At 42.4% G+C, this 16,000-nt stretch overlaps 1 protein-coding gene across 1 annotated transcript in view; it reads right to left on the reverse strand.

Moving 5' to 3' along the window:
- Positions 1 to 15,981, reverse strand: part of LOC138959783 (protein transport protein Sec24C-like) — a 37,825-nt gene extending 21,844 nt beyond the window's left edge. The window contains exons 1-18 of the mRNA XM_070331395.1: positions 15,744 to 15,981; positions 14,581 to 14,737; positions 14,215 to 14,347; positions 13,610 to 13,757; positions 13,170 to 13,214; positions 11,981 to 12,727; positions 10,793 to 10,901; positions 9,503 to 9,630; positions 8,985 to 9,123; positions 8,570 to 8,685; positions 7,116 to 7,243; positions 5,741 to 5,819; positions 5,003 to 5,115; positions 4,112 to 4,322; positions 3,407 to 3,577; positions 2,977 to 3,073; positions 2,678 to 2,823; positions 1,517 to 1,655 (exon numbers count right to left, since the gene is read on the reverse strand). Coding sequence (XP_070187496.1) covers positions 1,517 to 1,655; positions 2,678 to 2,823; positions 2,977 to 3,073; positions 3,407 to 3,577; positions 4,112 to 4,322; positions 5,003 to 5,115; positions 5,741 to 5,819; positions 7,116 to 7,243; positions 8,570 to 8,685; positions 8,985 to 9,123; positions 9,503 to 9,630; positions 10,793 to 10,901; positions 11,981 to 12,727; positions 13,170 to 13,214; positions 13,610 to 13,757; positions 14,215 to 14,347; positions 14,581 to 14,701 — 2,770 coding nt within the window. The 5' untranslated portion in view covers positions 14,702 to 14,737; positions 15,744 to 15,981. The remainder of the gene's footprint in view (positions 1 to 1,516; positions 1,656 to 2,677; positions 2,824 to 2,976; positions 3,074 to 3,406; positions 3,578 to 4,111; positions 4,323 to 5,002; positions 5,116 to 5,740; positions 5,820 to 7,115; positions 7,244 to 8,569; positions 8,686 to 8,984; positions 9,124 to 9,502; positions 9,631 to 10,792; positions 10,902 to 11,980; positions 12,728 to 13,169; positions 13,215 to 13,609; positions 13,758 to 14,214; positions 14,348 to 14,580; positions 14,738 to 15,743) is intronic.
- Between the last annotated feature and the right edge of the window lie 19 nt (positions 15,982 to 16,000).

Raw genomic sequence — 16,000 nt, forward strand, 5'->3', positions numbered from 1 at the left:
TGGGACACGGTGATTTTGAAGCGTGTTTATGTCCGTGGGAATGTGCACGGGAAATATGAGAATTACATCGACCGGCCCATTACTACCTATTCGTATAGGGAGCCTCGGGATTTACATGTATATTAATGCATGTTTGGAAGTGATATGCAGTGAACATACAGTGGAATTATATGTGTGTAATTATTTGCACATAACTGTTAAATATTCGTTTACACGGAATATCACATTTTATACAAGATGGCGGTCTACTTTCCGACAACTTTTGTATCCTTATGTTATTGAGCATGTTGTTTTATACCTTCATATTATAGTGTGTAATATTACGCGGGGAGTTATCATACATGTGGGGATATGGGTGTTGTGTCATGCAATTGTGGTTGCGTAATGTAATGTTAAAGTTGGATACCACAATCTAACATTTAGTGAACGTTTGTCCAGTTATTTGTAACATATCACATGGCGTATATGGTCATGATAAATACAATAAGTTTGTAGGTTTAAGCAAACTATAATCTATATTGTAAAGCCCCGTTGTATAGCCAATGTATTAAATAATTATCCTTTTCCATACATGGTTACTTGGTGTAAAGTTTCGATCTTGATGTCCATCGGTATGATGCGCTAAAGGTTTGCATCACCGATGAACACTAACACAACCATCGATACACGCCAGGTAGCTAGGGATGTTATTGTTCAGTATTAAGTTGCTGTTTTATTTACATGCAGTTGGCCGGAGAGAGAACGGAGGAGGGACGTATGTTTACGTGAAGGCGTTGAGATCTGGACAGATGGGACGCTGTCAGGAGGCGACTACGGCTCACAGCAACGCAAGAAGAGCGGCGTGGGTTACTCCGACCAGTAGATTCCACCCAGAGTGTACGCAGGACCACCAGAAGACAGCATGAGGAAGGAGTCTGGTCAACTCTACATGCCTAGGAATCTGGGGAACAGCTCCGAAGGACTGGAGCTGGGTTCGACGTGCTTAGGCAGTCGGGGACCTTTCTAGGGGGTCAGAATCAGGAAGCTGCGGCCTTCTGAGGAGGGAAGGACATGTGAGGCCTTGGTGGGCGTTGTGTATCCCGAAAAAGCTAAGTACTCTGTCGTGGTTAAAGCATGTGTCTGTGTTCGTGTAATTTGGTGATGCGACCTTATTGAGCGCCGTATACTAACAGGCTATTTAACCATAGGGGGGGGTGCTTAGGACTGGAGTTCCAGGATAATTTCATGTGAATTCATGTGTTGTCAATTTTCGTAGTATTTGTAGAGTGTACACGTTAAATGTGTGGATGTTTCGTGCATAAATTTGTGTTTATTATATAAAACTTATAAGTTACATGTGGTTCCTTTAGTCTTTTTATACATAGTGATGTCTGTCTCCACTTGTAAACTTTCTTGGGTGTGCGTTAGTGAGTGAATTGTATGTTTGCGTGTGATCCCAAGATTGCTCAATCTTGTGGAGTTAAGTCGTCACGTGTCACCCCCTCCTCGTGCAGTCCAGCTTGTGAGCCTGGCGTACCTTGTTTGGCAAAGAAGTTGACGAGCGTGTCCAGCTCACAGGAGCGGAAGAGATCCGCCATCTGCGTGCAGCAGTTAAAGCCCTGGTTGATCACCCTCAGGCGACGCTGGCCGCTGCAGCTGGTGTACAGCACAGCAATCTGTGCAGACAAACATGACAGTGGCAATCAGTCAAACTGTGTCAACACGTACTTCTGCATTCACAGACCTCATGCATTGTCATTTGTTTGGATTTTCATGCCTATCAGATCACATATTTCACGCTGTCATTGTCATTTGTTTGGATTTTCATGCCTATCAGATCACATATTTCACGCTGTCATTGTCATTTGTTTGGATTTTCATGCCTATCAGATCACATATTTCACGCTGTCATTGTCATTTGTTTGGATTTTCATGCCTATCAGATCACATATTTCACGCTGTCATTGTCATTTGTTTGGATTTTCGTGCCTATCAGATCACATATTTCACGCTGTCATTGTCATTTGTTTGGATTTTCATGCCTATCAGATCACATATTTCACGCTGTCATTGTCATTTGTTTGGATTTTCATGCCTATCAGATCACATATTTCACGCTGTCATTGTCATTTGTTTGGATTTTCATGCCTATCAGATCACATATTTCACGCTGTCATTTAGGCAGACATTCTCTATTTTGGGGGGTGATCACATGCAAATATATAGAGAAAGCCAGGCAGCATGAAACCCCAAGGATGAAGTAACACAGCATCGTTTTAGCAGCAAGGTTTCTACTTATTGATTGCTTCATGCATGTTCCAATCTGCGAGACCTCTTTGCATCTGAAGATCAGTACAGGAAGAGGGGACTTATGCTGTTTCAAACATAAATCAGAATTCTCAAATACTTGCAGTTGTCAATAATATCTAAAAACAGAAAGTTTGTTTGTGATGACAATAGCGCAGTTCATGCAGTTGATGTTGAATCAAACCTACACTGATGTAGATCTGCTATTAATTTCCAGGGGAGTAAACAGGCACAGCCCGATTCCACTGCATGCACTTACGCACACAAACACACAAGAATATAAATATATTGGTACAGACACAGCAACAGCTACATCCCTGCATCAACGAACATTCACACACACCTACATATACGCAACACACACACAAACGGATCTTATCAGTGATATTACCTGGACATAGGCCCCTTCAGATTCAGACAGCTTGTCGTCGTGTTTGACCTCCACTGCGATGGACTGTTCGGAGTCCATGGCAGCCAGTTCCACATCTGTGGTGTTGGACATGTAGAAGTTGCCATAGAAGTCCACTGGACGGATACCTGCAGCAGCAAACAAGCACAAAGATTGGTCAAAACATGTCGCACATAAAGAGCACACTTTAAAATCAACGTACAGTGCAGCCTCCCCTCCCATCCCCTCACAACTCATATTTTAAAAACACACAAATTAAAATAGGGTTTGTTATTACACACCTGTGCTGGTTCTGACACGCAGAATGGCGTCAAAGGCAACAGGTCTCTCAACGTTTCTCCGCAGATCCTCAATGAACCGTTCCCCATCCAAGTCAGCCTTAAAGTGCAAACAAAGACAATTATAGTACGTTGAAAATGTTAAGTACGAGTTAGTATACAGCTACAGTACAGACAAGGATCAGTATCTAAACATTAGTCGAAGCTAAATGCTTTGAAAAAGGACTGAGAAAAAGTTTATTGTGAAACAAATGAAGCGACAAAGAAAGGAAGTACAGCAAGTCATTCCAGCCAACTCCCCATCCTCATCTCTTTGCCAAACTCTGGAAGCTAATAGTTAAATGTACTGTTAGATGGTAAAACATCCTGGTGTTCCGACAGGGAGGTACCACTGTGCCCACAAGTGGGCAAACAAGCACTGAGGTTGGCCTACCTGAAAGTAGCTGTACTTGTAGAGGTTTCCACTGGTGAGCCTGACCACGTCGGCCATGGAGGCTACGTCACAGTAGGAGTTGGGGAAGAGGAAAAGATCCACACTGCAGCCTGCCGCCACACAATCCTGGCCAAGCTTCTCGTAAAATGGTGTCTGAGGCATCAAGATGCTCTGAGAGAAAGACCAAAAAAACAGTGCATCAATATGGGAAACAAAGGGACATAAGCGCTCCAAATGCATACGACGTGTGAAACAAGAGTGAGTGAGAGTTATGATATCAAAATAGCGCTCTGCCTCGTTTGTTTAAAATTATCGCATGAATATGATGATTCTTTAAAAGTTCCAACAGTACTCAATCTCTAACTTGATCTAGTACTCAATCAACTCACCAATCAAATCAGGGCCACCAATTACCTTTATGATGTTATGAAGGTACTTAAAATCTGTACAGGTTTTAAAGCTGAATCAACCAACCAGTCAATCGATAGGCGAATCTATCGCTCATTTAATCAAAGACACACCTTACATTTATGATGTTATAAAATGTGCAATAACTTGAACTCTATTTAACGTATGTCTGATTTTTCTCTGATCTGCTTATGAGATACTAGCTGCCTGTGGGAATCTTGTTTCTTCTGTTCAAAGCCAGCAAACAATATCAAAACCAAAACATTCAACGCCACAAACCATCCTCAATCTCCTTACCTTCTCTTTTTCAGTTCCCAAGAGCTTGCGGTCGTCCCTGTTCTTGAGTTTTCCCGGCGCCTCGGCAGTGGGGAGCGAGGTGTGGAAGACGTAGAGTCGGCCACAACGCTCCGATGACTTGAGAGCGTCCAGGCCTGCCTGTATCACCGGGCCCAGCACCGTCTCTGTCTCCTTGCAGTCCGCAAACAGCTGAGGAATCTGGCCCATCAGGCTGCACAACATACATCAATGTTTAACCAACTTTAGCCAATGTTCATGATAAAGGATAAAAATACCAGTGCCCAGCACAGTCTCCTTGCAGTCTGCAAATAGCTGAGGAACCTGGCCCATCAGGCTGCACATCCTACATCAATGTTTACCCAACTTTTGCCAATGTTCATGGAAATTTCAGGTAATTTGCTTGTTCTTGTGTAACACAAACTGCCAGTGCCCATCACTGAGTCGTCTTCTTGCAGCCCGCAAACAGCTGAGGAATCTGGACCATCAGGCTACACAACACACATAAATGCTTGCATGAGCAACCTCAGCATTTTTGTGTCTCTAACATGCTTGTCATTTAAGCAATCTAACCAACACATGAATGTCTTATGTCAAAGTACCCTTGGGCTAAAAGATTTACTGAATAAATTAAAAATTTCAAAAACGAAAATCCATAGCTAGGACAATTCCCAACTTATGTCTATTTACAACCATTCATCTTGATATGCGAGGAAACAGCTTTGTTTGTGAGGCCTACATCTGACTTCTGTTCATAACTGCCTCAAAGCCTCTGCAAGGTTTCTTTATGAGTTCTTCATGAATGCTCAAATCCAGTGAAACATGCTGACTTATTTTTCCCTCCCAGTGTAGAACTACACCTAATTTGTGGACAAATGCAGAAATGATGCTCACCTATCAATGACAGCTTCGGATTCTGCCAGCGTAACGAGGAAGCCATCCACCAAAGGCACGAACATGTCCTCCACATCAGACACCACCATCATCTGGGGCTGGGCTAGGGTGCTCTGCAAGTGTCAAACAAAACTGTTACATTTCACTTTCATTTGGACCATTTTTATGCAAAAACTGCTGTCGTTCACATTCTTTTTGACAATTTTTCTGTCTGTGCAAAACAAAACTATTTGCTTTTACAATAAGGTACTGGTTCTGCACAACTCACTTTGGCTTGTTGCAAATGTCATAGGCAATTAGAGTACTTACTTCCCTTTGTTAATTGGATATTGTCTTTTACATTCCCCGTTATCATTTTTCTGCAAATTTAAAACAGCTCTGTTGTCCTTAGACTATTTTTCAGTATTTCAGTCTATTAAAAGATCACAAACTGCTTACTAGCATTTCATGAATCTTGGAATTATTTTTAAACAGTAATGAGGCTAGATTCGTACTATGCTGAAATGTTTGCCACAAAAAGACAACAGCTTTTAATTTGTAATACATGAAAATATGTAAAGACTGATTTCAAGATACAACACATCTAAAAAGGAAGAATAAATGATTACCTGCGTCAGCACCTAAAGTTTCAAACCCAGTCATTCTGATCAAAGTTTCAACTGTGTTCATTCTAATCATAAGGCACCCAACGAGGGGTTTCTGCCAGGAAATTCCCTGAAGAATTCTGTTACTGCTTACCTTGACATTGTAGAAATGCAGCTCCTTGTGGTAAGTCACAAAGCCCACCCTGATTTCAGACTCATCCACGCCAGACTCCCTGCAAAGTTATAAATTAACATCTTTACATTCTTCCCCAATACTTGCAAGCTGTAAATGTGCTAAATGCAGTGGAACCCTCCATTTTAAGACCCTCTCCCTTTCAAGACAATGTTTTCTCAGATTTTCTGTTTCTTCTGCGTTCGTGGGCTGAAACTCCCACGCACACTCGTGTTTTTTGCACGAGTGGAATTTTACGTGTATGACCGGTTTTTTTACCCCGCCATTTAGGCAGCCATACGCCGTTTTCGGAGGAAGCGTGCTGGGTATTTTCGTGTTTCTATAACCCACCGAACTCTGACATGGATTACAGGATCTTTTTCGTGCGCACTTGGTCTTGTGCTTGCGTGTACACACGGGGGTGTTCGGACACCGAGGAGAGTCTGCACACAAAGTTGACTCTGAGAAATAAATCTCTCGCCGAACGTGGGGAGGAACTCACGCTGACAGCGGCCAACTGGATACAAATCCAGCGCGCTACCGACCGAGCTACATCCCCGCCCAGATTTTCTGTTCATAACCTCTGTAAATTAACCCCCATTATAAGACCTTATTTTCTCAGAATTTTGAGCATCTGAAAAGGGGGGTTCCACTCTATTATGAAAGCTACGTTAAGAAAATGAACATGACCTTGCTTCAACTCGTTTAGTTTGCAATCACACTTTCGTTAATCAACTGCACGATTTATGGTTCGTTTGATGAATAACATAAACAGTTATCACAGTAACTCTGCTGATGGGATTCAATACTCAAGAGCCGTTCACATAAGAATGCCTAGTGTCTAAAAGGGCCATCCATGAAAGTAACCACATCAACATTTAAATGTCCACTTAAATATGAGAGAGGAGAAAGCCAATCTGGATTTCTCACACATTCTCTCTTAGCTTCTTCTTCTTCTTCAGCGTTCCAGAAATTCTGGTGATGTGTGAACTCGTTTGCCCATTTGGGTTCCCCACACTATACTCTGAGAGCATTGTCAGCTTCACTCCACTTTCGTTCGGTAGGCATGCTGGGTATTTTCGTGTTTCAGCGAACTCCGACATGGATTACAGGATCTTTTCCGTGCGTACTTGGTTTTGTGCTTGCGTGTACACACGAAGGGGGTTAAGTCACTAGCAGGTCTGCACATAAGTTGACCTGGGAGATCGGAAAAATCTTAACCCACCAGGCGGCAGCGACCGGGATTCGAACTCACGACCTCCCGATTAGGAGGCCGACGTCTTACCACTGCGCCACTTCACCCGTCTCTCTCTTAGCCATTCCTAGATGACCATGATAAATCTGCTGTTCAACTTACTTTGGCAGATTGACAAGAATGTCATCTTTTAATCGTTCACAGATGAGGTTGACCAGCCCACTTTTTATACTGTTGTAAGACACATCAATCATGAAGATGAATGCAGGCTCCTTTGGTAGTACATTGTTCTGAAACAAATAGAATACTCTCTTGGTTGCTAGCTTAAACTCATACATCAAACAGTCTCTGACCAGAAGCTATTCTTTTTGTCTCAAACCTGCACTTGTAGTACAAGTGAAACTTGACAGTACAAACTGTTTGTAAATAACAAGCACTATTAGTAAGTAATACATAATTATTGTTCTCTGTGAAAAGATATTGCCACCAACTATCAACTAATAATCCATATCACCGGCGCAGACCTCTAGACAGGAAAGTTCTATCGTTTAAAACTGAATTATACAGAAACTCATTTCTCCCATCTACTACACAACTCTGGAATTCTTTACCAGACTATATAAAACTTAGTGACTCCCTAAGTGAATTTAAGCACTTTTTGTCAAAAAACGATTTAAGTCAGCCGTGTTATTTTTATTCTGGAGATCGCATGTCACAAATAATTCACTGTAAGCTCAAGTTATATATAAGTGATCTTAATAACGATCTAGTGAGACGTCACGTTGCTACAGATGCATCTTGTGACTGCGGATTCCCGTCCGAATCCGTAAAACACTTCATATTCGATTGTCCAAATTATCGCGAAGCACGTCAAGAAACTATACATACCCTCCCTAATCACATAATTCACCTCCCCCATCTTTTAAACGGAGACAAACAGTATTCTTTAGATTTGAACAGGAACATTTTTTCCACCGTACACTCGTTCATTGAACGTTCAGGCCGCTTTGGGCAAACCAGAATAAATGCTCTACAAGCCGGACAACAACTTTAACTTCTGCACATCTCCTACCCATCCCTCTTCTTTTATTCATCTTCTTTCCCTCCTTCCTTCCTTTTTCTGTCTTTCTTTATAATCATTATGCAACGTTTATTACGTTATTAATAGATTTGGCTTATCGAGACAAATTGTTCAGCCGTTACCGCCTTATGTTGTACTGTCATGCAGGAACACCACTACAAGCTTCTAGCTTGTTGTTTCTGTGAACTTTGTATACATGTCATGATTGTAACCTTTGATAAAATAAACTTATGTTTAAAACAAAAGATTCTAACCATACTGGACTCCCATTTAATGAACACAAGTTCCCCCCATCCATTCCCGCAACTTTCCCACAAACATTAATGTACAAGCACAAAAAAAGGAATCAGTGTACAACACAGCAGTGCAGAAACTCAAAACGCATCAGTGAAAAAAATTCACAAGCATTCAATGCAGAAAGCAAATTCTATCTCCATGACCAAAATAGTCTGCCCCCCAAAATTTGTATCTACCTTGCAGTATTCCCTCTAGCTGTATGTTTAAAGAGCAGTAATCTTACTCGCTGTGTATTTACCTTGCAGTAATCTTGTGTAGCAACAAACTCATATGTGCCCAAGCAGAGCTCAGCTCTTTGGTAAAGGTCTGTTCTCCTGCCTGTGTGGTCCAGGTGAGCAAAGTACTCATTTGGTACTTGAAAAACACAAACACACAATGAGCTCAAGCACACACAAAATTCAATGTTTCTGATTCCCTGACCGACCTTATTTTTTTCTCCTGACAATATAAAAGAGGATTGTCCACCTATGGGTCTTTATACTGAACAATCTTGTGAATGTTCTGTATTTTACTTAACATTCCACACACAAATCTTTCTTGTGTTCCAGTCTTGTTTTTAAGACATTAGCAGTCTATCCATTAGTGATTGTTGCTTTCAACAACCATGAATAAGTTATGAACATCAAGAATAAAAAAAGAAAATATAAACTGACCATCAGTGCTAGCACTGCAGAAGACACACTGGAACCGACGGCCACCATCGATGAACTGCATGTAGGGATTCATGTATGCTTTGCAGCGTTTACACCGCACAGGGCCCAGTTCACCCAGATCTACAATCGGAGGTGGTGGCTGAAAGTGAAACCACATTTGGTAACAATAAGATTAAGAGAAAGAACAATGATATTGTTATCGGTAAACTTCTCAGAAAACCCAACCAAAGACAAAATAAGAAACAAACAACATCTAATAAAACCTGCCTGTGCAACAAAGCAGATTGTTTGTTTACAACAAACACAAAATACATCCTGCCACATCAGACCGACTTATTCTTGCACACACACACACACACACACACACACGTAACCTATTATCTATAGTCTGGGAGGATGAGGTAAGGTTGTAAGGGTCTAAATTAATTTTTCATCAATGCCCATCTTTTGTAAACAAATATCTAACTAAACAAACACGCATTCATCCACACCCACAGTTTGTGGCACGTAATATTTACCTCTTGTGGTCCAAGGCGAGCGAATGGTGTCATGGACAAAGCAAAGGGTATGTGGCTTGCTTTCAACATATCACTGGTACATGGCACATTGTACATAGTCGACCGCAGGAACCTGGGGTTTGCATAACCTGCAAATGCAAAAAAACACCATATTACTTGTAGGCAAGTTCAATATTGCAGAAGTTATTGTCCCAGCTAAATGATCTGCTCATATGCAATAAAGTCCTTGCTTCAAAGAAGAAGAAAACACACACACCCGCGCGTATCCACTTACGTACACATGACATATACATATTCTCACACAAAGCAGAGCCGTATCTCCATTTCTATTTTTACTTCATCAGTGATGTACATTTTAGTCGGTCTCCGGTCTCTGACCGATCCAATTTCCCCAGGACCTATAGCTTTAACCCCAGCAGGACACAGGTCCGATTAACCTACAGAAGAAGTGGTCAAGGGTCCGATCGTTTTTAACAATGAAGCGGACATGCGGACTGTTCAATTTTCAAGAGGAAAGCTTGTTTCGGTTTTGCCAAGCGAAAGTAAACACTGCGTGAGGAAAGCTGGTTTCGGTTTTGCCAAGCGAAAGTATGCACTGCGTGTGACCAGTTTGTTGAGTGAACGAGGCACCATATGGGATCTGATTCTTTGAATTAATTTATCCTCAAGTTGGATCAAGAAGAAAAAAAGAAAACCGAACCCATATGGTGCCTCGAGTGCATTCATTGGCTCAGCAATAAATCGTTTAAACCAATGGGAACCACCCGTGCATGTTCGCACATGCGCAAGGCATTACTTTTCGTCATAATATCCGGAAAAACCGTTGTGCGTTCGAACGAAAATAAAACGAAAGAGAAACGACATGGGTCCGAAAAAAAAGCTCAAAGCAGATAAAAATCAGCAGACATTGATGTCCATGCTGCGTTCGCCAGCCACTGTGGCTTCAGCTGAACCAACAACAACGTCAACCAAGAACGAACTCGTCGAAGTGGAGAGTGATGGTGAAAGTGCAACTTTGAAATGTGATTCAATCCTTTGAGTATCTAGTCATGACAGTCGCGGAAGGTGGAAGAATTTAAACTGAAAAATCTTTTTAAATGCGGTTTTACGAGTCGTGTTTTTGTCCTATTGAAATTGCAATCTCAGGACACTGTGTCCTATTGATTTTCAGTCTACAGGACAATTGTCCTAAAGGCTGCTAGAAAAATGTACATCACTGCTTCATCCAAACAATCCATCATGTGCAAGTCAAAGAATGTGTAGACCTGTATGTTTTACAAAGCTACCTACCCTGGTCTTGTGTTGTGAACTGTGTAGTAACTAAGGGAGGCAGGATCCCTCTCTGGTTTGTCTGGAAGGGACCACTTCTGTTCCGCCGATCATCCTCAATCACCTGGATCTGTTGAAAAAAAGTGATTGATTGATTATAACAAAACTAACAGTGACCAAAGCTTCCAGAAGGGTAAAAAAAAATACAGGTACCAAATCAAAAGCCGACAATGGCAAACTGAAATTAGACATGTCTCTGTAATTGTCTTAGCCAAATGAAAACATTTTCAACATAGTCTTTGACAATCAAAGTTTAAAAGGTTTGTCCTCTTGGAACCTTACTGTAAAGTTTAATTTCGGGGCAAGCAAATAGCACATTTACTGCATTGCACACATAAGCTATATATACCTATTCAAACAAAAGACCTAATAGTAATAGCCTACAATCTCCAGCAACTTATAAGTAATTGATGGTTTGTGAGGGGGGTGGGGGTTTGGGGGAGGAGTGAAAAGACAAATGACTACCGTATTTGACGGATTACAAGACGCACCGTTTTATAAGCCGCAACCCCGACTTTTAACAAAAAAATTGGGACGAGCCACGTATAGGCCGCGTCACTATATTAGCCGCCGTTGAAAAAAATATAATCAGATCGTGTCAATCAATCAGGCAAACGAAAGTACGGTATTTGGCGAAATCGGCTCCGAGAATAAACAAGTGAAACAAAGAAGAAAAGTGAAAAAGTTTGAAGAAAAATATCACACACACAATTTGTAACCAACACACACATGTAGTCCCGCCCGGATTAAGCTTTTTTTGGATGATTTACGACTTTTGCGCACATTTCGAGCAGACGAAAACACAACATGGCGGCTCTCGCTCCCCCAACTATCGCGAGACACAAAAAACGAAATCTCGCGCGCGCGAGATCCTGATACTTCCGGTGTTTCTCTGTACGCTATCTTGTCACGACGACTTGTTGACAAACGAAGATTCGCGAAAGAAAGAGAAAAGCGCCGAGTCTTGAGTAGAGAGCTAATAAAGTACCGGTCATCGCTAATCGAGCGAAATGAAAATCCGCGGCGACTTCCATTAGGTGAATGCTATTCAAGTTTAGGTAACGTTTTAGCCGCATCTTTTTATAAGCCGCAATGCGATTTAAAAAAAAAAAGTCGCGGCTTGTAGTCCGTCAAATACGGTACACTCACAGGACTGGGCATCTGTTCAGGGTCCAGGCGTCGCGGCTGCTGTGGCTGGGACGCGGGACCAGGGGCTCGGGGCTGCTGCGGCTGCATGTTGAACCCTGGCTGACTGCCAAAGCCACCCGGCTGGTTCACAGGGTACTGACCCCCTGGTGCTGGCGGCTGCATCATGCCTGGGCCGGACGGTGGGGGGAATCCCCCATACTGACTGGATTGTCCCTGTGGCATGGGGCCAGGGCCGGATGGCGGACCTCCCATTCCTGGTTGAAAGGTCTGTACGCCAGGCACGGAACCCATGTTACTAGGTTGTCCCATGTTACTAGGCGGGAACCCTGGCTGAGGAGGGGCATTATTAAAGTTCTGTCCATAACCACCACCCATACTGGTGGGGGGCTGGCCACCAGGCATTGGGGGTGGTGCACCAGCGCCTCCCATCATGGGCATGCCTGTACTGGAGTGGGGCGGAGCCATTCCACCTTGAGGGGGGCCTCCCATTCTAGGCGGTGCACCCATGCTGCTAGGAGGATGTCCCATTCCGCCCATGGGGGGCCCTGGGGGATGTCCCCCCGCTCCTTGCGGAGGTGTGGCGCTGTGTGGGGGCTGCATCATGCCGGGGGTGGGGGGTCCTGGGGGTCTGTGTGCCATGCTGGTGGGTGGGGGGCCCAAGCCTGCAGAGTGGGGCTGCCAGCCAGCGTTGCTTGACGGGGGCATCTGGCCTGGCTGCGACCCAGGGAAGTTTCCTGGGCCAGGGCCCTGAAACACATCATTACAACAATGAGAGGAGCTACAAAGACAGAATTTCAGATTTATAAATAGCTAACTCAAACAAACAAACAGAACACACTTCACACACATTAAACTTACATTCATACTCACTCACACACTTTTACAAGGCCTAAAATCCTGAAAGCAAAGCACCTTTTAACAAAAGAAAACAATAAGTATGGGTACAAATATAAGCCATGATGATAACCTTTAAAGAGTAAGCAATAACAAGTATGCAATCAAACTCAAATTAAAAACTGAGTATAGCTCATTAAGTTTTTCGTGATTTTTTCCCCTACAATTTTAGACACTCAGCTTTAAGTTGGTTAGCATAATGACATGGAGAATATGATATGATGGCTATAGCTTTTTAACTTTTATCCTGTACGTAAATGCCTACTCCACCTTTAAACAATGTATTTATACACACCATTGGTTGTGATCCAGGCTGACCAGACATTGACATTTTCTGGAACTGCAAAAGAATAAAGAAAAACTCTCACTCCTTAAGGTGCATGAAGCAAGAATGCAAACTCTGAAATGTGTGACCTTATTTTTTAATTTAAATCCACTGAATCATAGAATGTCAACAAAAATGTAGGACTCAAATACTTACAATTCTTCCTACACTTTACAACCAGATTTAATGGAAGAAAAAACAAGGAGCAAAAACCTGTGATGTGTGTGTGTGTGTGTGTGTGTGCGTGTGTGTGTGTGCCAGATAAGGGAAAATGTCTGACCAAGGAAGCAAAATAAAATGCACTTTCTTTTCTGCTTTTGTGCTCCCAAAAGAATAAGTCTGTTCAGTTGACAATTTTGGTTTGTCATACACACAGTGTAATGTCTTTGTCGAGCTGGTGTTTTTTTTACCTGTGAGGTAGGAGGTCCAGGAGGCTGTTGCATACCAGGATTGCCCATCATACCAGGGCCAGGGGGACCAGGTGGGCCAGGGGGACCAGGTGGGCCCGGCGGCCGAGATGCCCCCATTGGACCTGTAGGTCTCGGAGGGCCAGCATGTCTGAAAATGAAATACACTGTGCGTGTAGACCAATGTTGTCATTCTAAACATAAAATCATTTTTGCCCCTACTATATAGCCGGCTAGTTACAACATCACCCCCCCCCCCCCCCCACCCCCAAATGTTATTGATCAACACCTCCTTAGGTGTCGCTACATTAGGACATACACACACACACACACACTTGTATTTGTTCAAACCCAGTAAATTATACACACACAGGTGAACAAAGAGATGTATATATATTATCCTAATGTATAAATAAATACATATGTACATCCTACAACCTGCAAGTGTAACTTAAGTCCATGTGCACACTTTGAGATGCACACAGAGGTGAAGACACACATACTACTCTCACTATTGATAAATCCTATAGGAATATAGGTACTTTCAAGCAGCTGCTTTCAGTACTGTGCTGACAAACTCACTAATTCAGAGACCATTCTGTACTAACCTCATCATGTCTCCTTGTCCCTGAAAACCATTCTGTACCTGGTTGGACATGGGAGGGGCACCACCAAAGTTAGGTGGTGGGGGTCCCATCCCTGGCTTTCCAGGCTGTGGAGGAGCTCCATATTGACCAGGCCCTTGGAAAAAAAGCAAGAGAGCTGATGATTGTTCAATTCATAATTGTGTCAGGTTTTTGTTTTCCTTTTTAAATTATGAGTCATATGACAGATTTGTTTTAGTGTTCTACGGCAACAACAAAAATTTGAAATACGCTATACGGTTTCTTTTTCACTTTCACTTTCAGTTTTAACATTGACTTGTAACTTATCAATGTTTTTGCTTTTCCAAAATTGTTCGTAATGACACCTACCTGCTGGCCCGTTGTTGTACATGTTGGGAGGCTGGCCGCCAGGCATGGGTGGACCTGGGGGTGCTCCATAACCTGGCCCCCCCTGCCCTGGTCCAAAGTTCCCGGGATATTGTCCACTCATCAAGACACCGTAGTCTTAACACAATGAATCAATCATCTGAAACAATCCACACATTTCTATTAGTATTCCTTTATGCGTTACTTAAATACTAGATCAAACTGGTGTTACTGTTAGTCTTGTCCTTTTACAACTCTGTTAGTGTTATAATATATATATATAAACCAAGGTTTATTCTACATACGTGAGAGAGACACTCGTGAGATAATAATCGTTCAAATCACACGTGTGTATGTCATGTAAATGAGGTCATGTCAAGCAAGTCTGGCAGGGACCTGTTTTTCCACTGCTTATGAATCTATGATGCCAAAGTCACCGAGACAAACGTCATTGTAGACCAGAAAAAAAATTGCGCTCGTTAATTAACCTCGATGAATTTTTAGACTAACACGTCACGCCACACTTTCAGAGTGACGTTTTTTTACTTTCACGTAATAGATTGCACGAGGCTTTAGAAGAGATCGAGGTTCCAAAACAAGCGTCTTCAATTTAGCTGCCTCGACTGCAGGACATTTTCAGTAAAATGCACGTAAGTACAGAATGTAGGATAAATTGAATACTACATGGCTTGCTGTTTCGTACCAAATTTACACTCGTAGCTTTTTCAAATAGTGAACCGCTCGCTTTCGCTCGCAGTTCAATATTTAAAAAAACAACTCGTGTAAATCTGGTACGACACAGCAAGCCATGTAGTATTGATGTTATAACTATTAGGAACAACCTGGTAGTGTCATGGGCTCACATTAAAGTCAGAATAAAGAAAATCAGAGGCACAGGCCTGGTTTATCACAGAAGAAGAAACATTATGTCATATGTGGCATACCTAAGTCTACACAGAAGTGATAATAAAGAGCTTGTTGTAGCTAAAGACTAGTAACTGGTAGTTAGATTGGCCTAAATGAAAAGTCAACCACAATTTATGCAAAACACAACAACAACGATACGCGTTATCTAAAATCGTGCAATCGTAATTCATATCAATAGTGCAATACGGACAACAACACAGTCAACTTGATCAACAAACTTGGTTCAGACTGTTTATCACCTGTTAGACGTGAAAGCCGCTTATGAACGACGGTGGAAATCAGCCACAAAACGATCCGCTGCCGATGTCTGTGTTCTGGAGATAGGACGTATACTCAAATCTAGAATATTTTATACCACACTTTAACTTGTGACGAGTGTGTAGACGACAACTTGACATTTAATGCTTCACTGTTTTACACGACTCTGATGCCACGTACGGAACTAGCTACAACTTCCGTGCATGCGTACTTCGTGCCACGTTGACAGGAAACCACT

This window comes from Littorina saxatilis, linkage group LG2 (assembly GCF_037325665.1).
Source record: "Littorina saxatilis isolate snail1 linkage group LG2, US_GU_Lsax_2.0, whole genome shotgun sequence".
NCBI classification, from domain to species: domain Eukaryota; kingdom Metazoa; phylum Mollusca; class Gastropoda; order Littorinimorpha; family Littorinidae; genus Littorina; species Littorina saxatilis.